The sequence below is a fragment of the Phasianus colchicus genome, chromosome 2 (genome assembly GCF_987193195.1).
Source record: "Phasianus colchicus chromosome 2, bPhaCol1.hap1.1, whole genome shotgun sequence".
In the NCBI taxonomy this organism is placed as follows: domain Eukaryota; kingdom Metazoa; phylum Chordata; class Aves; order Galliformes; family Phasianidae; genus Phasianus; species Phasianus colchicus.
Genome location: NC_143437.1, coordinates 36,201,377 through 36,225,491, shown reverse-complemented (window position 1 = coordinate 36,225,491; position 24,115 = coordinate 36,201,377). Strand labels below are relative to the sequence as shown.

The window sequence follows — 24,115 nt, the reverse complement described above, 5'->3', positions numbered from 1 at the left end:
CACCATGCTTAAGATAACTTCAACCTTGTGTTAGCACATTTAAATGATGTACGTCAGAGATCTCTCATGATAGAGGACCTGCTGGCTGGTAGATGCTGTCTTTTGATCTGGGGTCCAAATAGCTCTTTGCTAGACCTTTTTGTAAACACAAATTTTTACTACTATTCTCTCTAGATAAATAACAATGAGTAGTTAATCTGCTTGCAGATACATTTGTCAAAAATAAATAAATTTAAAACAAAAATGGAGTTCTGCTTGAATTTGACTGAAAATGAAACGTCTTCCCAAGGAAAAAAAAAGAAAAAGTACTTTTTTTATTGAAAAGGTAGAAAATCAAAGCAATCGGTTGAATATTTATTTATGGTGGGATTTGTTTTTTGTTGTTGATGTTTAGTTTTTGCTTTGTTTTCTTTTGTATTTAGACTATTAATTCTCCCTACATAGAAAGAATTTCCAGAAAAAAAATATTTTCAATTTCAAGGCTTGATAGCATCTTGTCATTTCATTTTCCTCTTGCAGACAAATGAAACTGAGAATAGTGTGTCAGGTGTCTTCTTTAAAGCTCCATGTCCAGGCTCTTTGTCCTCTGATACTTGAAAAACATTTGTACTGTTTTCCAGTTTTTACTGATTGTGTCAGCGGACAAACAGTAAAAACAAAGAATGTATTTCTTTTTATAACAGAATCAACTGATTACATTGTTCTAAAGCAGTTTCCTTAAAGACAGTTTGGATGAGGTCTGTTATTGTCTGTAAATATTCTTAAAGGCTAATGTTCACGTTCAATACAGATTTTAAATGCATCCAAGGATTACTAAAAGTAGGGTTGGATAATGAGTGTGGTAAAATGTATTTGTTTTATCTAGCATATGAGTTAGATGAACACTTTCTTCTTGATACTGATTTGCTCAAATATGAGTATTGTTTTAGAGAAAAATGATGCATAGGAAAATAAGAGAATTTCACTCCAAAATCTTGATTTTTTTTCTCTCTCTCTACATTGGCTCATACTTTTCCCTGTTTAGTCAATGTATTGTAGCATCTAACGCCATCTAGAAGAAATATATCATTATGGATAAGAATTTCCTTTACTTTACATATCCAGCATTTTAGTATGTGATATTTAAATATTTTATTGAGAGAATTATAATTTATTGAGAGTCTATGGATGGCTTTTTACAAAGAGGTAGTTAAGTATCTACATTTACACACTGTAATGTGAAATTTTAGATCATGTCTTGGATTCATCACAACAGTAAGTAATAAAATATTAAGAAATATGTTAAAAATGTATGTACAAGAGAATATTGAAATGAAGTCTCTGAGCTGGATAGGTTTTTACTCAAAGAAAAAAAATTTCACTCCCTCAATCTATTTTCATGTTTAAATTCAATGTCATATCCAGCCCTTTACCCAGGCTTTCCTGTCCCTGGATACCTACAATACACATCATTTAAGTCAGTAAGTTAAACTCTCAATATTTGATTGTAATTCTGACTAGGTTTTGGACTGTATGTCTGTTTACTCCAATATCAATTAGACAGATGGGGTGTAATTTTAATAAGGTTCTCTGAAAGAGAATGCCTGGAATTTAAATAATTGCCTCTCTTCATATGAAGGCACATCGACGTTTTAACCATTATAGGTGGTAGTCAATATTTACTGTAATCTTAATTAAACAAGACCTAATTTGTTTTTGTTTTCAGTAATTCAAAAGTTTAAGGCACATCTAAGCCCTCATTTTTGAAGGTTTCTTTTTCTTCTACAGGAATTGTTCAGATAATAACTGCAAAGTGCAGGTTCCTGAGAATGGAAAGTGCAATTCCGTGAGCAAATCTGCTGCTATTGACCTTGGTAAAACAGATACTACACCTTGAGCTCATGTTTCAAGTTTCTCCCTGAAAGGTGTTTGGAAGAACAAATATTGTATAAGCAAATGCAGTGTAAGCATCCAAGGCCCACAGTGGATGCTGCAGGGACAGCTGGGAGGTATAATAAAGGCCTTGCAGTCAATATGAACAGCATGGTGGATATTTGCCAAAAACTAATTGGAAAATTAAGGAATAAAAAAGGCTTTAGATACTGCTTTTAGATTCTTTGGCTATCTTAGGTAGTGTTTCTTCTGCTCCTAGTCTGGCATTCGTGTGCATCTCAGCTGGAGTACTGAAGTTGCTCTGGAGGGATGTTCCTTTTGCTGACTGTAGGGCTGGAAGGGAGATCACAGAAGCATAGATTATCTGGAACTGGCTGGGACCCGTAAGGAACACAGAGTCCTAACTCCTGGCTTCACACAGGACCAACCAAAATTCCAACCCTATGGCTGAGACCATTGTCCAAATGCTTCTTGAATGCTGGCAGCTTGGAGCCATGACCACAGTCCTGGGAAATCTATTCCAGTGCCCTACGAGCCTCTCAGTAGGGAGAGAGGCTGACTGGTGGGCCAGGTAATTTTGTGCTTTGCATTAGGTCTGGTAAATGCTCTCCAAAGTCATGGAAAGAAATATATCATAGAACCATAAAACAGCCCATGTTGAAAGGGATCTCAAAAGTCCACGGACAAAGCAAGTCCAGCATTTCATCGGAAAAGGGAGCCTTCGTGTTGTTGTCTAGCATTCTGTGTAATTGCATCTTGAAAGCCTTCAGTCGTGAGTATTCTACTACATCCCTGGGAATGAGTTTGTTCATAGAGAATGAGTCTAACTTGTTCATTATAGGCTTCAGACACTAACAGAAGCAACATAATAAGCAAATAATAAGTAAAATCTAATTCACAAATCACAAAAGCAGCTTCTTATTAAATCTAGCTAATTTTAGGCTAGCAAAGGCTGAGCAAAACATCTTTATGGAAGGAAAATGGTAGAGATTGGAGTTGAAGTGTTTGCAACTTTCACCTTGGTGGGATATGTTTGACAGTTTATTTATATCAAGTTGACAGCTAATCAGCAAAAGGTTTAGTCTTTCCATTTAACAATATTTGGAAAAGTGACAAAGGTATTTGTGTCTATGTCTGCAGATGTATACATGTATATGTATATATAAACACACGTATCTGCAGTTATATACACGTGTATACTTTTATCCTATTTAATGTGATATATTTTTATGTACATAGTCTTATGTGCATATGTGTATGTATATATACAAGTATAAGAGCATATCAGTTACATGTTTGTATCAACTGTATGTGTACCAGGATATTTGGTGGTGGGATAGACTTCTATAGCTCTGTATTTTCGTTCTGCAAAGATGAAAATCTGTATTGAATGTATTATACTTTTAATCATCAGTATAGATAAGTTATTGTAAATCTGATGTCCAGTTCACTGGCAATTGCGTTGTGCCTCCTGTTATCACACACATTTTTAATGAATATTGTACCATGTGCTACATTATCTGCAGCGATGCAATGATATAAGGAATGTAGAAGAGTGAACAGCATTATAACTACTTGCATTTTTCCTTTTTTTTTTTAATATTATTTTTTGTGTTTTGAAAAAGAAAATTTAAGTGTGAAAAATAATAGTTATATGCAATCTTGGGGGTAATTTCAGGAAAACTTTAAAATGTGCGTGTATTTTTTATTTTAGCACATTTTGATTTTGTAACAATGCTTATTTCTATTTAAATAAGTATAGCAAACATTCTAAAGGCTTGGTTTTTTTATAATTCACTGCATGGAGTTGCCTTCATTAATCACTGACTTGAAATTGTAATGCAGTATATCATACCAATGATTTGCAAATTCTTATCCACATATTTGTGGATCCTCTTGCATTTATCTCCCCATCTTTTTGTATTTGATCTTGGCTGGCTGGGAAGGTGATGGCAGGCTGTATTGCTGGATGAGCTCTCATTTTTGTTGGAGCTGAAGACCTAGAACATTTTCTGCTTCCTTGGGGTGCTTCTTCTATAGATAGTAGAAAACGTGTAGTAGATTTGGAAAATGAAGGATGCAGCTGAAGTAAGGTTTTCCCAGGTTTCCTCATAGTGACTCAGTATATACTATTTCTGAAAGTATTTATTAGCTAATTTACATTGAAGCTGCATTTCAGTTTCTACAGTTAAACAGAATTCTCAATTGTTTTAGTGGATTTAGTGGTAGATAATGCATTTATACATTAGCTTTACAAATTTATTTGCAAACTGTAGCTGTTTTGGACTTCCAAAAATAACACTTACGTTTGTTTATGATTTTATTACGTATTGAAAATGTGAAGCGCTACTGAATTGTCAACAATTTTATTGCTTTCTTAGTAATACTGCTATTTCTACCATCAGCTCTAAGGGATACCATTTTTTAATCTTTATTCTTTAATTAAAGCTTTGTTTCCTTTATTCTTTTATCAGCATCTTCTCCCAGGTCCTTTCTCATCTATTACAAGATACTAGCTTGCATTGCTTTACTTGAAAAAGCAATGAAATGTTATCATCATCAAAAATTATCTTTCAGACTACTCAATCAATACTTGACTATGTTGGATGTACCTTGTAGAGTTTTTACCCATGTATGTGTGTTGAGGACATGCCTTATGGCCTTCATCCTATGCTCTCTGCCCCAGTGTCAGTGAAAGAGTGTCTGCACTCTATAAAATTAATTACTTCTAGCATATATTTGGCAAATATAATAACTCAGTTCTCTGCCATACTATATTGTTGTGACTTCATCTTCTCTGACAGCCTAGTTCCTATGTAAAACACTGCAAGGATACTTTACACTGGTTCTATTTCTCATCCACACTGACCCATAAATAATTGGCAAGAATATCGCCATTGTTTCTTTAAGTGATTGCTCACAAGTGAACTGTGTTTTAATTTCACCTGTGCATTGAAAGCAGCTAGCTGAACTTAAATAGTGCTTCACTGCCTCCTTCAAAGGAGAATGTATTATTGCACATTGAGTTTACACATACTTTGATTTATAATTCCTGAATATGTGAGATCTCCATTTTTCTAGCCATTCTACATGACAATCAATAACTTCCTTGGTCAAGGTGTTTTGAGCAGTTATGAAGGTACTGGAGGAGGAGTGAATGAAAAGCAGGAGTGTGCTTCTCATCCAGACCTCTTTCTGCCTTTTTGCAAATGGCCTTCTGCAGACTTTCATTCTTTATAAGAGGTGGGATGAGTCTGTTTGACACTACAAATTTGACTTGTTCACCTTCATTGAAGCAGTAGGATAAGATAGAACACATTCTGTATAGTGGCCTGAATTATACCAGCTCCAAAAACATTTGCTTGAGGAAGCAAAGAAAGAAGTATGTTGTGTCTCACACCTTTTCTAATAGATGGCAAGAACATGGTGAAATAGTTTCAGAAAAGTTTGCATGGATTTGCTTGTGAAAAGCAGTCTGACAAGTGTGGAAATTTTTGATTGAGAACAAAGAAAAAAAGATGACCACATAGATATCACATAACAGTACAGATGGAATGGGCCTCAGAAAATGATTCACATGCTGTAGTGTACTTTTTATCTAGTGTTATTTTTCTACACCTTGCATTCAAAAACTTGCATATGGATAGTTCTTGGAAACATGCATAATGCTGCTATTTGTTTTAGCTATCCTACAATCGTAGAATCATAGAATAATCTGAGTTAGAAGGGTCTTATAAAGATCATCTCATCCAGCTCCCCTGCAAGGAACAAGGACGGCTACAGCTACATCAGGTTGCTCAGAGACCCGTCCAGCTTGACCATGAATGTCTACAAGGATGGGGCATGTTCTTGTTCATTTCTTTATAGCTATTTACTAAAATAGACCTCAGTGCAATTCACTTTATAGAACCATCTTCATGATTTCATTTTTGTATTAGCTGTATGTCTAAAGATGCTGAAACCCAAGCTGGTAAATACTTGCTTGGTGAACTAAACTATTTTGATAAACATATAGTCACCTGTTATTAAATGTAAGGAAATCCTGAGTTGATTTTAAAACTGATAGCCACTTCACTCTGTCATCATTAAAAAACAGTTCTTCCAAGGAGAAGTTATGGTGTTTGAACACAGTCATGCAATTTGCACTACTCATTCCATGAGTATTTTGGTAGCACTGCAGTTTCAAAACTCGAGTGGTCCCAAGACACAATCATTCTTGTGAATTTCAATAGGAGAGTAAAACAAGCTTAAGGTTTCAATAGTGCAACGCATAAAAAGTATAGCAAAATATAAAACATAATGACTATTTAAGTATGCAAAAAATTAATGTGTTTCCTGGCACCATCTTCTAATTTATAGGGAACAATTTCCCATGACAGTGGCAAAGAGTTTCTTCCAGCATCTTTGGTAAATATCTTCCTTGTGCCTTCTTTTCCTCTTGTCCTGCTTAATCACTTACATGTTTACAAGCATCTTGCATGAGCCACTCTTCCTCACCCACTTTGTTCTGTTATGCCCTAAGTCCTGCATGAATTATGTATTTGATACAAAATATGCATTTTTATGCATCAGGTACAAGTTCAGGACCAGTCTTCAATATGTTGAATGCTATCTGTTATGACCAAGGTTTTTGGTATACCTTACTTTAAGCTGGTAGGAGTTGTTATTCTGATTGTTCTAAATCCTGTAATAACATTGCCCACAAAGTTTAAATCAGCAGACAGGACAAGTGGGTGGCAGCCGTAGGAAAAGCCAAATATGTGTCAAGATAGTCACCTAAACTGCAACATTTAACACAGGCAGAGTGATAGACTCTCTATTCTTAGCTAGGTCTGTGAAAATCAGAGTGAGGAATGTGGGGAATTCTAATTAGTTTAATACATCTTGCTAAACGATTTGTTTTTACAACACATAAGTTTTAATCATCATTTTATGTGATGTCAATGTAATCTTTGTGATTAAAGTCTTGTGCTTTTGCTCTTATTTCCTGGGTTTTTAAAATTAGTTCTGAAAAACAAATAAGTGCAGGTTGCCCGTTGCTATTTCTGTTACATGGTTAATTGTCTACTTCATTTTCACTGTTTCCTTCCTATGAAGCCAATTCAGATTTTGTCAGTCTTTTTTCCCAAGCAATCAACAAACTGTGAAAAAATGTCACTATTTTCCTTCAGAAAATTGAATTCTCACTTGAGCAGACATTTTAGGACACTATATAGTTTTGTATGAAATTCCACAATATTTCAGTGTTGAAAAGAAATTCAGAAAACTGTTTCAAAACCAAATCCCGATTTGATTTCATTTACAAATTGACAAATTTTTAGAATGTCTGTTTGTCTGAATTTTCATGCAAGCGTGCACATTTCCTTTCCAATGAAAATTGGATTTAGAATGTCAACTTTTTTGATGAAAGATAATTTTAGTTTCAAACTTCCATCTTTCTATCGAGAAAGAAGTTGAATTTAATACTGTGTTTACCAGAGCAATATTTACAGTTATTATTTTGTTATTATGTTTAGGTATTGTATTTTTGTTATATATGTGTTATTATGATAATGAACACTTTCAATGTAGATTGAATTAGACTCTGCAGTAACATTGTAATCTTTTCTTTTTATTAATAGAACAGAAAATTTAATATGTCCTTGACACCAAAATATGGTTTGTGTAATTGTTATACATGAACTAAAGTAACAAATTGTTGTTACTTTTAATGCATATATAAAAGGAACTATACAGTTTAAAATCACAGCTTCATACAGCTTGCTGACAAAAACAAGTGCATTTCAAAGAACAACAAAATATATACAGAACCAAAACATCCCTTTTTCTTTAACTATTTTCTGTAACACCAGTGCATTTTGCTTCTCATAATTTTCTCATTTCATAATATATTGACTCTGAAATGATTCTGTAAGAATACAAACGTTTGCCTTTGAAAGCATATTTTCTTCAATATTTATCATCTGCAATGGATTTTCTCATCAAAATTCTTGCTGCTTGATGATATAATTGATTTATTACAACAGATCTAGTCAGATGACCACAGAAGTTAATGAAATAAGGGAAATCCAAATCCCTATTCTGAACATGTCTTCATTTTACATAAGTACTTAGGGAAAAGGATTAAAGTTTAATTACGAATCCCTTTCATGCTTTTTTTCCTCTTTTTTTCCGACGTGTTTAATAAGTGCTTTGACATACTTCTGCTAAACATTTTTCCCAACTCTAGAGGCCATACTTTCAAAGGAAATTTTACTGTATTGCCCCAAAGACATTTTTAAGTCATTACACATACATGTAAAATCCTTAAACCAAGTGTAAAAATGTAGATACAAAATGACGAGTGTCATGCACAAAAAGTAGTGGTGAGAACTTCTAGTACCCTTACCAGATAGCTGAAATATAGCAGAAAAGATCTTTTTATTTTGTAGCAGTGTAGGGATATAGTAGCTTGATATGTAGTTAAATCATACTGAACTTGTATCTCTAATTTAAGGAAAGGCGGAAAAATATTTTTGTTCCATGTTAGCTATTTCTGGAGACTGCAGAGTCTGAGGCTGCATTTTGCTAGAGCCATGGGAGCTCTGGGGACCAGCAGTGACTCAGTCTCACAGAATTCATATCTACATGTGTCTGGCATTTAGTTTTTGAAGGCTCCAAGGTAGCAGGTTGTTCAGATATAGAGTTCCGTGCTTCCATTAGGAAGAATTTTAATTAAGAGTTAGTGGACATTTTAATGCTATCAAAGGTTCAAATTCTCCTGGGAATTTGGTTTTTCTTCTTTTGAGAAAACACTGTGTGACTGCTACAAAGAGCTTTGATTACTCACTGCTGTAAGCTGAGTACTATCACGTATGTGTTTGACTTAGACTGTATCACAGGCAACTGTGCTTTTGAAGACTTCTTTCAAAGTGCTAAAGGTTATGTATATAAGTATGTGAACAATTTTTTTATTTATCACCTGCACTCATTCACTTAATATTTTTTTGTTTTTCTCCCCATCGCAGACTATGTCAGAGAGCCACAATGATCATGCACAATAGCAGTTCAGCCTTGCCCCTGTTTTCAAATGTGAGCTCCTTCTGGAAGAGAGATTCCCATGGACCAGGACTACTTGATGAAGGAGCATCGCTTATTGGCAGCTATGATCTTCCTCAGACCACAGAGAGCTTTCCCTTCTCCACTGTGGAATCAACAAACACATCCCTAAATGCCACAATCAAAGACCCTCTGGGTGGACACACTGTCTGGCAAGTAGTTTTGATTGCTTTCCTCACTGGGATTATTGCACTAGTGACCATCATAGGAAACATCCTAGTGATTGTCTCATTTAAGGTTAACAAACAACTGAAAACAGTCAACAACTACTTCTTGTTGAGTCTTGCTTGTGCAGATTTGATCATCGGTGTTATTTCCATGAATCTTTTCACCACATACATCATTATGGGCCACTGGGCTTTGGGAAACTTGGCCTGTGATCTTTGGCTCTCCATTGACTATGTTGCCTCTAATGCCTCTGTCATGAATCTCCTTGTCATAAGTTTTGACAGGTATTTTTCCATCACTAGGCCGCTTACATACAGAGCCAAACGAACAACTAAAAGGGCTGGAGTAATGATTGGTTTAGCATGGGTCATCTCTTTTGTTCTTTGGGCCCCTGCCATCTTGTTCTGGCAGTATTTTGTTGGGAAGAGGACTGTGCCTCCTGATGAATGTTTCATCCAGTTTCTAAGTGAACCTATCATCACTTTTGGCACTGCCATAGCTGCCTTTTACTTGCCAGTCACCATTATGAGTATTTTGTATTGGAGGATTTACAAGGAGACTGAGAAACGCACCAAAGAGTTAGCAGGACTACAGGCTTCGGGCAGTGAGGCAGAGACAGCACGCTTTGTACACCAGACTGGCAGCTCCCGGAGCTGCAGCAGCTATGAGCTGCAACGGCAGAGCACAAAGCGCTCCAGCCGTAGGAAGTACAGGCGCTGCCACTTCTGGCTCACAATGAAGAGCTGGGAACCCAACACAGACCAGGGGGATCAAGAGCACAGCAGCAGTGACAGCTGGAACAACAATGATGCTGCTGCCTCCCTTGAAAATTCAGCCTCATCTGATGAAGAGGACATCACAGCAGAGACCAGAGCTATCTATTCAATCGTTCTGAAGCTTCCTGGTCACAGTGCCATCCTCAATTCCACAAAGTTGCCCTCCTCGGAAGATCTGAATGAGTCAGCAGATGAACTGCAGAAATCTGACACGGACTCACAGGAAAAGAAACCTAAAAAACTGCAACCTCCCAAAAGCATTCAGGATGGTGGAAGTTTCCAGAAGAGTTTTTCAAAGCTTCCAATTCAGCCAGGGTCAGCAGAGACAGCTACAGCTTCTGATGGCATCTCATCAATGACCAAGACATCTGCAGCCCTGCCTTTGTCCTTCAAGGAAGCAACTCTGGCAAAAAAATTTGCCTTGAAGACCAGAAGTCAAATCACAAAGCGAAAACGAATGTCACTTATCAAAGAAAAGAAAGCGGCGCAGACACTCAGTGCCATTTTGTTTGCCTTTATCATTACCTGGACTCCTTATAACATCATGGTTCTGGTGAACACCTTTTGCAATTGTGTCCCCAAAACTGTCTGGAACCTGGGGTACTGGCTTTGCTACATCAACAGCACGGTGAACCCGGTGTGCTATGCACTGTGTAACAAAATGTTCAGAAATACTTTCAAGATGTTACTGCTGTGCCAGTGTGACAAACGAAAACGACGCAAACAGCAGTATCAGCAAAGGCAATCTGTCATTTTTCATAAGCGGATCCCTAGGGAGGCTTCATAGAATAGTATTTTTTAAACAACTGAAAAAATAATGGAGAATGGGATGGGACAGGATTAGATGGGTTTGGAAGGGATGGGGTAGGATGGGATGGGATGAGATTGGGAGGGGCTGGAATGGGACAGGACGGGATGGGGTGGGAGGGTGGTTCCAGGGTGCTGATTCAAACATTTAAACATCAGGACATGAAAGCAGCTGCCAGGCATATGTATCCTTTTAATAAATCCGGTTTAATACAAAAATGAAGTGTGCATTCAGCAAAAACTAACAAACTTCAACATTTTTACTAAAGAATGAAAGACTTAATAAAGTTTTCGTACAAATTTGAAAGAAGCTGTATAGCAATTGTAACCCCATTACTGATCTGCCCAGCTCTTTGATTGTAATCAACTCTGGGATCTCAGGTAAGCACATCTAGCTAGCCCAACTCTTCTGTTTCCAAGGAATCCAACAGCTTTCAATTCAAGTCACACACGGATGTAGCAAGCCAGCAAAACAGGATTATGAAATTATTTGAGACGTTGTATAGGTTGCAAAATTGCTTCTTGTTGTCAAGGTAGAGCTTCCTGTCTACTTCTCTTTTGGTGTATTATTATTAATTGTACCCCTGATTCCTGGTCGCCAAGTGTGCAGCTCATGTGTGCAGCTCATGTTATATATGTGTGTGTGTGAGTGTGTATGTATGCAAAAAATACATTCACATCTCTAAAATACACACATACCAGGAAAGAGGTAATCTATTGGTCTAGGTTTTTCAGGGCCCCACATCACTATTGCATGTGAATGAAATTAAAATATATATATTAGAAAGTTGTATTATAAATATTTATCTCATTGCTCACCACCTGAAATTCAGGTTCATCTCTCCAGCCAAAACAAATGGAGAGAACAAAAGCGTTGCCTGTGAGCCTGTCTACAGAGTTTTATAATGGGGCGTATGCCCAGTATAATCTTTGCCTTGAGCACAGTATCTCTTCCCGCATGAGATTACATCTCTTTAAAGAATATGAAGGTGAAAAGAATTGATGGTCACATGCAGGGCAGAGCACGTGTTTATCTTTGTAGAGTGCGGCTGATGAGAGCTCACATCTGAGCCATCAATGCTCAAAGGCTGAGTGGCCAGACAGGTGCGGACATGAGCAGCAGCCCCATTTCGTGCTCACCCCAGGTGATCTTCAGATGTGAAAGCTGTGTGTAAAAGAAATCATTTGTTTTTGCATGTGAAGGACACTCATTTTCAAGTGTTTCTTTTCCAGAATCTGTTTTAAGTAGAAGTATACCTAATTCTGTTTATTGCCATGTTACTTGGTGTTTCAGAAAATGTGGATATTGCCAATTTGTAACCTGGTAATTTTTAATAAAGAAAATTTTTAAAGGGCTTTCATATTTCTAGCTTAGACATGACCAGTATTTCCTGGTATTTGTGATGTGGTCTGCACCAAACAGTGTGATTTATAGAAGTTAAAGGTTCCCCAGGGAAAGGATTGTACTTTAAACTGTTGTTCTAAATCTGATTTATTTACGTGTTGAAAGATAATTTTGTATTGTCTTTGAACTGACCAAAACCTTTTTTATTGCTTAAACTTTTTTTTTTTTTTTTCTGAAAATAAAACAAAACAAATTTATTTTACAAAGGGGCATCAGTGTTGTGAACACAGAACTGATGTAAAAGCTGCTTTTGTATTCAGTGTGAGATGGTGTTTACAGATGATTTTGACAACAGTGGAAATATATTAAATGGTGTCTGTGTATCTGAACTATTTAATTTTGTGTTATGTTCATATGAAGAAATATTTATACATACTTCACCAAATGTTTTATTTAATGTTGATAAATATTGCTCTTCAGTCTTCAGCTGTAATGTCCTTTTAAAGTGATTCATAAAGGTCTGCTTGAGAAATGAATAGAGTATACCTAGCTTTCTTGTCACTAAAACAAATACTCTTGACATACAAATCTTTCTTTTGTATGAGTTGTTTAAAATGTCTACCTAAAAGTAAGCTTGTAAATTATATTGTAAGTCTACTTCAAGTGCAAGTTTAGTTAAAAAAATGAAAAAGTTAAAGCTTCAGCTATATGTCACGAGTGCATTTTGAGATAAAGATGCCCAGGATTGGTTTATGAGTTTAGTAGACACATAGAACTAAAGACTTGCAAGGCACCCACTTTACAAAGAAAATTAAATACCTTTGTTTATAGAAAGAAGCTTATATTTGAAATATATTCATTACTCAAGTTGACCTAACTAATCTTTTAACATTTAAATATATATCTATATCTATATCTTGCCATATTATTATCTTCCGATAATTAGAGTAGTGCTGTGCCCCTCGTACACAAAATGTGAGAGAGCATGTAAGGAAGCTAGAGTTCAGCAGGGGGATTTATGGTATATTAGTATTGATTTTACAATGGGAAACTATTATTTTTTAATGAAGTTATGCTTCTTTGAAAGCAGCTGTCACCACTGTTTACATAATAAGAAGAGTTAAACCCTCAGATTGTTTTAAGGTAGAAATAAACAACCTGTATTTTGATGTGTGAACAGGCTTTAAAATGTTACTACAGGCATTATAAATTGTGTATGTATACACATGTTGTAGCACAGATCAATTTTGTTATTTATTTAATGGAATATGCACTATAAAATATTAAGAATTTGTCTGTGTTGCAAGTACAGAGGGGATCAAATTAATTTGTATCCTTTACGTCTATGTGTTTGCATTAAACCCATGCACACACACAAATTGTAATTATATGCACAAGTGGATATATTATTTATGAACATAGACGCACATGATAGCTTTCAGAAGAAGAATGATGCGAGACCCAAAGGTACAATCTGACACAGCACCACTTTTTTTTTAAGTACAAATGATACAATACTGCAATTGTTTTCAGGAAAAGTAAGTCAGAAACATGATAGAAAGCGTCATTCTGAGGGCAGACAAACAGCTCAGTCCCATAAACATTCCTTACATGAAAAGCTGGCTTTTCAGAGGCCAGCCATCATTCTCATTAACTGCAATAATACAAGATTAGACTCCATATGAAGAGGATCAGAAAATGAGAGGAGATAGCCAGACAGGAGCCACTGGATTGTCTGAACAAAGCTTTGTGGAATAGGCCCCAATCACTGTCAGCCACTGAACAGTTTTAAGACAGTGAAACCCACTGTAATAATTTGGCTTTCCCAATGCAAAAGTGTATGACAGTTTATTGCATCTGAACCAAAAAATTCTGTGAGAAATGCCTGATCCAGAGGTCCAGGAATAGATGTCGAGGTGCTCCGTCCTACACAACAGAACGCACTTCCTAGAATTTAAACTGCAGATCAGTCAATCATTGCTCACAGGATAAACATGTGCAGATCTGAGCAGTTCCCAGGGTCTGAAGATCTGGATCTAAATAGGCTGAACAATAAGTGGCCTACAGAGAGCAGTTTTGTGAGAATGCCCACACCATTGTTCTGAGGCAGTTAATGACCTTCTTCAGTCTTGTACAACTTCACTTTCTTATTTGGTTGTATTGATTATTATATTTCCTTACTTCTTCTGTAAGAAAATCTTCAAAACATCTTGGCTCGTCACCTTTGTGTATGTAAGAAGTGAATGAAACTCTTTAAGTGCACTCAGTTTGTCTGTATGGAATACAAACATCAAAGCAAAAGGATTTTTTGGTCTTTTTTTCCTGATCAGCACCATTAGTAATTTTGAGTATCTGGACATCATCGTGCTACCGCATATATACTATGGATAGTCATGTAGTATTATGTTAAACCATTTATAAACTGCATTACATTGGCCCACTTAAGCATCTTATGCACTACTGTTCCATTTTATATTTGAGATTCCAAAATCTCATTCTCTTCCAAATGGTTCCTATATTTCATAAAATGTTTGACAAGCTTATCTTACTCTCAGGCTTTCTTCCCTTTCGAAAAATCTCTATGCCAAGTTAAAATGCTCCAAGGGCATGTTACTAGCTCCAGCAGTTTTAGTGATGAGATTGGATACTTTCTTCTTAAGGATGTATAAGACTGATCAGAAGGAACTGAAGCAATATCCTTTACATATAAATATATTCCTTTAATCTTTTATGTATTTACCCATGCAAATACCACTGCGCTTTCTTCTGGGAGCAGGTCAAAGTGGTCTATATTACTTTTTGTTAACTAAAGCTTACAAACAGATGTGTGTTGGGTTTGACAATGGCTGTCTTTTCTGGCCCATTAACTGCACTCCTGTGATACGCAAACATTCCAATGGGAAGTTTAACTAAGTCATACATGACGTTCAGATTTTCAGAGAATTAAAAGTGAGTTTTTTCCCTTCTACCAAGCATAGATCATCTGTAGGCTCTCAACTTCTCTATTTCTATAGACGGATAGAGAGCAAAATACTAATTTGGCAATTCTGTTAATTGGGCATTTTTGCATTTCATCTTTTAGCATGAGAATGCATAGGATAACTAATTCAGTTATGCCATTTGTTGCAAAAAAAAATTGATATGAATCGGATGTTTGGAGCTGCACATTTTTTGTTCTATTTCATACCCTTTGACACTACAATTTTATACCCTGTGTATTGGCTCCATCAGCACAGTATTTGATGTCACTGATAGATCTTCACAGCCCTAGCTGGCAAACTTATTAACTGGTATTCAGGACGTTATCTACTTTTCATCACCCCTGCTGCATTTGAAATACATATTATATTACAATATAGATTATCTTTTTTTTTTTTTTCTTTTTTTTTCTTAAAGAAAGATTGCTGTGGTTACTTACAGATGCATATCAATATGTGCTTGCAGATTTTTGGATTCATTTTAAATACTAAAATGATCAGAGAGTTTCAATTAACCCAACAGGGATAATATAATGGAAGGAGTACAGATAACACAGTAAAGCAATAAGGAAAGTGCTATTTATTTAATGGCTTATTCAGGTGCATATCATGTAGCATGTATATTGTACCTAAACATCTAAGTGCACTCTGTATATCTCAGAAGAATAACCTAAGTATGACATTGTGCTGTGTAGCTACATACGGAGAGATGCACACATATCTAAAACAATGTACATGGAAGTAGTTGCAAAATTATGCTGAAATGGACAGTCATAGTAAATATTACCTTTGATGCCTCATCAGTTGTACCTGGACAGTTTGGGTCAGCTCTGCTTAGCTGAAAGAAATGTTTCTACATCTTAGTGCATATTTTTCAAAAAGCATTGTGTTTATTTCTAAGCATGCTGTTTTCTGTGTATTGTTCTGGTTCTTTGGACATTACCCAAAATTTAGAAATGCATGATCAGCACACTGAGTTATTGCATCAGTATTCCACCAGGTTCAACTCCATTAGTTTAATTAAATCTCTCTGGCTTTGCCATATATGAAAATAAAGGAAGGCCTCTATTTCTAAAAGTGGATTCTGAGATCTCATAAGAGAAATAGGAATCCCAATCTTCATCATTCATGTAAACATCATTGACTGCTTTTCATCAGAGTGATGAGGAGTGAGCCTTCATTAATTTGCAGTTAATTATTTCACTTTGCGCATGATTGTCATTGTGATTCAGAGAGGTCAACACCATGAGAATAAAGGTTGTAGCTCAGTTTACTTTGAACCCTGCATTGTGTGGATATATCATAAGAAAGAGACATGTGCAGTATTACCTGATATTCGGTATGATTTTTTTCCATTCATTATTTTTACTTTTCAAATGGATTCGGTCTTCTCTAGCTGTACATACCTATTCAACACCCTCTTCCATCAATATAGAAATATCCAATTTTTAGTACCTGCAAAATATTATGAAATCAGATGTAGCTAGAGTGAAGGAATTTTTTTCCTTTGGTGGTTTGAATTTTTCCTTTTTCTTCTTTTCTTCTTTTTCTTTTTTTTTTTTTTTTTTTTTTCCACCAGAATGAGAGGACATGAATAGGGAATTTTGAAGAGTTTTATTTTGGATTTCAAAACTAGGTATTTAATATCTGAAATTTTTGTTATAAAGTACTCAAAACTATATTTATTTCAGAATTTCACTGAAAAGAAGAAATGTTGTGTTGTCCTATTAAAAAAATAGAAAGGCTTTTCATATTTTTGCTGCATTAGAAAAAAACAAACATAGGAATAGAGGGAAAGTATAGATAGATCAGATTCATGTCAGCATTTCCAGATTTCCACTAAAAAGAAACAAAGTTGTTTGAATTTCACAAGCAAACAAGCCAAATTTTTGCATTTATCCAGTGAAATGAAATTTTATTGGATAATTCATCATACCCAGAAAATATCACAATGAAACTTTGTTACTCAGACCCTTTCTCTTACCTACTCTTCCCTTCCTTTCTTTTCCCTTCCGTCCTTTCCTGCTTTAATTTCTTTTCACATAAACACAGTGAACCAAGCTGAAAAAGCAAAAAATCAGAAATTCAATTTGTCCATCTTGTATCTCCATTTATAGTGCTTATTTTACAACTGCTCCTTATTAGTACAAAACCTTTCGACTGTGGATGTATATTTGAGTAAATATTTGGCTCCTTTGGCACTGATTAAAAGATCAGTGTGGTTTCTTGGCCATAGGCTAAGAATAGACTTTGTTTTGTCTGCTGCTGGACCTGCACACTTCACTGAATGTGATAGAAGGTCCTTCCAGGCTTGTTTTCGAAATAGTATAGCTCCATAATTAGTTGCACATTTATCTACAGTCAATGGTACTTTCAGAGCAGACGTAAGCTCATGCATTTTGCCTATTGTTATGAGGCAGGAATTACCCGTATGAGAGACTACTACACTGTTGAATGCAAGAGAAATTTAAATAAGCACTGGTCATTTTTGTACTCTGTACAATGCATATTGACTGGCAGCTGCTGTTATTAGAGGCAAAATATGGAACAGAAGAATGTATTTATCACTCTCAGTGGCAAGATGCACAAGGAGAGATCATTGGAATCAGTGTGCACAGTGCATGAATGCACCTGTTTAGAAGTTAAAAGTTAAAAAAGTATGAACTATTATTATTCATTGCTTTCTGAATGATGCTTTGCAGGTGTAGGCTGTTGAAGTTGTACATGTTCAGTGACAAAGGTACAGTTTTTTCATATCACTTTTGTTTCCAGGATTCGTGCCTTTCTTCCATTCTAAAGGCCTGCAGAGTTCATAGGATTTTGTCCAGCATGAAGCTGGAAATGAGCTCCTGCCATTTGCACCCTCCTGGGGAAGGGCGTGGGCCACGGAAGCCAAGACATCGGCTTCCTGCTACAGCTTGGAGATACTGTGTATTTTTGTGATACAAGTAGAGATAACATCATTGGAGTCTGATGAACATACACTATGTGTTTCCTGATGTGTTTTTCTGTTCCTATGAATTGAAAGGTTTCTGTGCCGTTTTTCTGATGATGGATCAAAACAAGTTCAAGAGACATTATTCAAATATGTGCTTTTAAGGCTCAAATATTTTCAGTACATTTATATTTTTCTACTTCTTTCTGATTTTGAAATATAAGAGCAGATTTCATGCAGTAATTCAGCACCTCAGAAGCCTCTTTCATATAAAGGGATCTGCAGTTTTACTCCTTATCATACCCTGCTTTTTCTTCTGCCAAAACTGGTGGAGATGAACTTAAGTGGAAGCAGATAAAATAATTAGGAAGCAGTAGAAGAAAGACTTCCACCTTCTTCTGTATAAACAAGCAGTGCTTGAATAGCCACGCCAAGCCTGGTATCTACTGTTCAAGTTGTAACCATCCATTCAGGTACAAAATAAGAGTGTTAGTTAAATTACTGGCAAAATTGCAAGGGTTGTATTGCATAACAATTCACCTGGTGACTAATTAAACTTTTACGTCCAAGTAGACTATCAGAAAGAATCATTGGTCATAACTTATACTGATGGCATCTTGCAAATCATTAGCACATTAATGGGAAGAGTAGAGGTGGATAATAACAGAAAGTGACTGCTTGCATTTGTATTCCTCTCAGAAGTGTTTTGGAGTAACCTTCCCTCCTTTAGTCAGCAAATACGAAGAGTAGATACTGCAGAACAGACTCAAATACTACTGTAGGCATTCTGCCCTCCGTGGTCACTGCAGCCCTGAGGGCAGAATGGATGGCTGTGTGGTTGCAGGCAGAATAATGCATCAGACCGGTTCTGGAGCCCTCTGGGCTCCCTCATTTCTCCTCTAACCAAATAGGTATCAGCCCAAATGTACTGCACAAACTTGGTGCCCACTGAACTCCCATTGTGCAGCATTGTGCTCTTAAGGGATTTTGTACTGCCAAGCTGCTTTAACATCCTTATTTATTTATATATTCATATTTTTTTTCATTCATCCATATAAAGCAAGTCAGGTGGCACCTTCCCATGTGGAATTTTCCTTGAAAATATATTATTATTGTAATCTACAAATGCCTTTTACCCTGTATGCCCCTGATAACGGTTGCATTAGTATAAGCTGATAAAGTCATTTCTTTCCTTGCTGCTCATGGAGTGGCTTGCTAGTTAAGATAAAAAGTAATTGATGTGATATAAAGTCATATCTGATTGTACAACACATTGTCTGCCAAGCAGTTGCTGATGTAAGCTTTACATAACCACGAGATGTTGGATGAACTTTTGAAATATATTTCCGTGTTCTTTTTTCCTCTCTCAATCCAGCACAGGGCAGAACACAGAACAAGCAATCAAGAAAAAAAAAAAAAAAAGTAATAACTTTAAAGCTATTTGAGATTAAGAGTAGCAAGGGCAGTGAGTGATTTAGAAAAAGTAGAAGTTTTTGTCAAGTTTTTGTCCATCCTTTGATGACATGAATTCCCCTCCGTCTGTGATAGCTCTCTGCAGGAAAGTTTGTAGAAGGCAACGTGGACTCCATTCGTATGCCGGGGGATCTTTTGCTATTAATTGCCTTTAAGGCGCGTTCAGTTGCTCGGTGACACCGCTCCGTGCTCCCGCGGCATCCGAGCTTCCCCGCAGGCCCGACCTCGACCGCTGCCCTCGGCTGGGCTGGGCTCCTCCATGCTCCCGTTGCTCCCGGAGCCGGCTTTGCCGCGGTACCGCTTTCTGCCCCAATCTCAGCCCGCGCAACTGCTTGCCGCCCCGCTCCGGAGGAAGGCGGCCGTGGCTCGGCGCTGCCCCGCGCCCTCTGCCGGCTCCGTCCTCCCGCTGCCGCCGGACAGCTGGGCCGCGGCTCCCGGCAACGCTGCTAGCCTCAGCGTGAGCAGCACTGCCCGTTATTTCCAGCAGGATTAGAGAAAAATGGAAACGAGGAATCGCTTATCGCTGGCTCATTTTTCAGTTCTTTCTTCCCTTTGAAATGACGTATGTATAACGCTTGCCTGTTTGGAGGAAGGGCAGTTTACTGATGCAGCATTTTAATGTATTCAGAGAAGAGAAAATTCAGTCATAAAAAGACATCTTTTTTCATCTTTATGGATGAAATAAATATGAAAAAATGGATCTTTTTTCATCTAATACTCAGCCTCTTCTCCCAGATAACAGTGATCAGACAAGACGTAATGGACTCAAACTATGCCAGGGGAGGTTCAGGCTGAGTGTTAGGAAACGTTTCTTCTCAGAAAGAGCAGTGAGGCAGTGGCACAGGTTGCCCAGGGAGGTGGTGGGTTCACCATCCCTGGAGGTGTTCGAGTAATGTGTGGATGTGGCACAGGGAAACATGGTTAGTGGGCATGGTGGGGGTGGGCTGGTGGTTGGACAAGGTGATCTTGGTGGTCTTTTCCAATCTTAATGATTCTGTGGTTTTGTGAGTCTAAGACTCATCTCTGGTTGTACCAGTGTTTTCCTGCACTTTTGACAGCCAAGAAGTTTTCTCCTATGCCAATTTGTGTAAATCTCCTCTGTCTGATTCCTCAAAAATGGTTTTGGTATAAATGAGTTTTTTCCTTTTGATGGAGCACAGAATCAGTTGGACAAGCTTTGTATTAACCACAATACCTTAGGTATCGGGAAGCTGCAGTATGACCTTTCTACACCTTACTGTATGGCTTGAATTGGACCCTCAGCATTCTGAATTATTCAAACACTTACAGGCAAGGGGATTTGTCAAGTGTTTTTAATCTTCATAACATTTAGAAATCAAGCGCACATAACTGAGCTGTTTAAAATACCAGTCCAAAATCCACTCTATTACTTTAAAGTACCATATCAAATGTATTTTCCTATTAGTTGTGGAAGCAAATATCTCTGTGCATAGCCAAGACTAGATATATAACCTATAATGAGATCTAACAAAAAACAGATATTTTTCACATATTTCATTAAATAATATGACCTAATTTATCCTGGCTAAACAGACTTAGTCTGGCCAAATGCTGTTGTTAATCATACTTCAGAATTCTCATTAGAATCAAGAGTAATTCTAGCAAGAGGATGTAAATCACTCTTAACTTATAGGGCAGATAAATAATGCTTTGGTTTTGTATTTCTTGTTAATGAATGTAATCAAATTACATAAAATATAAACACTCAAAGCCTGTTCTGTGCCCTCAGGGAACCCCTTTCACCCTACCAGTGCAGTATATCTGCATATAGCAGGATAATATGTTCCATTGATACAGTTATAAAATATATGGGTGTATACGATTAACAGCTTAAAAAAACAAAAAACATACTGTAAATTATGTGATTGAGTGAAATTGTATGTATATTTTTCAAGTCTTCAGAATAGTTGAAGTTTTAACTTATTTCAAATTTTTAAGTTGAAATCTATTCATATTTGGAAATTTTGTACAACCTTGTAAAGTTAAATACTATGTCACTGTAATTTATTTTTGTTGTCATATATTGACACATGCTCATTTATATATGAAGTGTACTGTTTATCAATTGCTTCTAAGGCAGCAATAAAAACATGAAAGTTGTTCTCATTTTCCTGTCACAGCTGTCATTTATCTCAAGCAGATTTTTTGACTGTACATTGATGCATTCAATCTATTTCCTCAGAAAAAGAAGACAATATTTTACTAAGTTCTAACTGTCTCTCTCTACAATAAATTAATGCAAGGGTAATTCTTGCCTCTTCAGCTAAAGAGTTGATAAAGAATCCCTAAGAAGAGATTACTATTTTGTAGAATCATAGAACAGTTTGAGCTGGAAGGAACCATACAGATCATCTAGTGCCACTCTCTCCTGCCACAGGCAGGGTTGCCACCCACTAGATTAGACTGGAAGAGAGCAAACAGTTTCCAGTACACTGAGGAGCTCTTGTTGCTACAAGATACAGTCATCTACAGATTTTAAAATGTCGAATCTAAAACCACTGTAAAGCAAAAGGCATGTGATCAATGGGCATAGGCAGATGAGCTACACTGAACAGATTGATTTCTTTTCCTCTTTGCTGATCTTCTGTATGGGAACTGCTGAATCATGGTCTGAACTTCTGATTGACCACCTGAGGCAAGCAATGAGTCAGCCATGGGAGCACAGGTGAAGGCAATTCACCTGTGTTACCAGAAGGAGTGGAGCCTGGCTCCACCTCTCCTAAATCCCATTTAAGCGCTGACTGCCACGGAGGAAGGATCTCTTCCTAGAGATCGCTCCTTGTGGAGAATATTGTAAGCCTACAACATTGATAAGCATTTTCCATTTATTATCTTCCTGTTGCAATAATCTTACTTAACCTAACTTTCCTGTATATTTCTTAACTATAGCATCTATATATTCATTGCTGACGATCACAGAATGGCCGGCTTTTGATGCAGCCCAGGATACAGCTGCCCTTGTGTGTTGTAACCACAAATTGCTGGCTCATGTCCAGCTTTCTGTCCACCAGGATCCCCAAGTCCATCTCCATGGGGTTGCTTTCAATGAGTTCTTCTCCCAGTCTGCATGCATATCTAGGATTGCCCTGACCCCAGTGCAGCACCTTGTACATGACCTTGCTGAATTTCATTAGGTTCACATGTGCCCACTTTTCAAGCTGGATGGCATGCCTTGTTATATTGTATCAACTCACCACTCAGCTTCGTATCATATATAAACTTGCTGAAGTGTACACTCAGCCCCACTGCCTCTGTTGTTGACAAAGATGTTGAAAAGCATTAGTCTGAAGGTGGACACCTGGGAGGCACCTCTCATGACAAGCCTCCACCAGGACATAAAACCATTTACTACAGCCCTCTGGCTGCAACTACCAAACAATTCCATATTCTCTCTTCAGTTCCATATCAATTTATTTAGAGATACGTATATTGTGTGAGACTATTTCTAAGGCCTTGCACGAGTCCAGGTAAATGACTTCAGTTGTCCTTTGTCCACTGATGCCATCACCCTACCACAAAGTGTCGCCAGATTGTTCAGGCATTATATGTCCTTGGTGAAGCCATGCTGGCTGTCACATATTACCATCTTGCCTTGCATATGCCTTAGCATAGCTTCCAGAAGCATCTGCTTCACAATCTTCCCAGGCACAGAGGTGGTGCTCACTGGTCCATAGTTTCCCTGATATTTCTCCCTTTTTTAAAATGGGAGTGATGCTTCCCTTTTTCCAGTCACCTGAGACTTCTCTGGACAGCCAGGACTTCTCATATGTGTCTAAGAATGGTTTGAAAACCACATCAGCCATATCCTTCAGGACACTGGGATGCACGTCATTGGGCCCCATAGACTAGTATATGTCCTTTCTCAGGAGGCAGTCTTGGACTTGCTTATCTCGTGCACTGGGAATAGTTTTGCTCTCACAGTTGTTCACACCCAGAGGTTAAGGGATGTGAGAGGTGTGGGAATCCTGGCTGCCAGTGAAGGCTGAGGAAAAGAACATGCTAAGTACCTCAGTCTCCTCCATGTCCGTTCTAAGTATAACACTGGCAGTAACAGGAGTCAGAAACAATAAACTGTGATTTATGTGATGATGCTTTCTGGGTGATTTCTGCTGTCAAGTGCCAGAAGAAAAACACAAAATGCTAACAAAAATAAAAAACAAACAACAAAATTAAATGGAATGGACTTGTATAGACACTACTAAGTGGACTGTTTTCTGGCTGGGTGACATTTGGTCTCTGGCTGGGTCACATTTGGTCTCTGTCTATGTCACAAGCCTTTCTTTTTATCACTAGCAAATTACTGCTAGTGATACAGATAGTTTTAAGGAACTTCAGACTGACTCTGAAGTGAATTTCTGGCTTCTGAATTTCATAATCTAACTCTATCAGCAGGCCTAATATAACTTCTCAGTAATTACTAATTTTTGATTCTCTGAATGCCACTAATGTAAAGGGGTCTGTGCTACACTCCTAATAAATATGATTCAGCCTGCTTTATTAAATAAAATGATAAGCTCTAACTTGTAACGACATTGATGCTTGTCATTTGGTGGCTAAGCACATTTGTATAATACAAGAAGGAAATGTAAAAGCACAAATCCTTTTATTCAGCTAGTGAGCTGTTTCCTGATGAGGCCTTCAA

At 37.2% G+C, this 24,115-nt stretch overlaps 1 protein-coding gene across 3 annotated transcripts in view; it reads left to right on the top strand.

The window, feature by feature from the left end:
- The window catches only part of CHRM3 (cholinergic receptor muscarinic 3), a 263,192-nt gene extending 247,758 nt beyond the window's left edge, over positions 1-15,434 (top strand). For all 3 annotated transcript variants that reach the window (XM_090135382.1, XM_090135383.1, XM_090135385.1), the window contains one exon: positions 8,880-15,434. In XM_090135382.1, coding sequence (XP_089991508.1) covers positions 8,880-10,701 — 1,822 coding nt within the window. In that variant the 3' untranslated portion in view covers positions 10,702-15,434. The remainder of the gene's footprint in view (positions 1-8,879) is intronic.
- Positions 15,435-24,115: the final 8,681 nt, after the last annotated feature.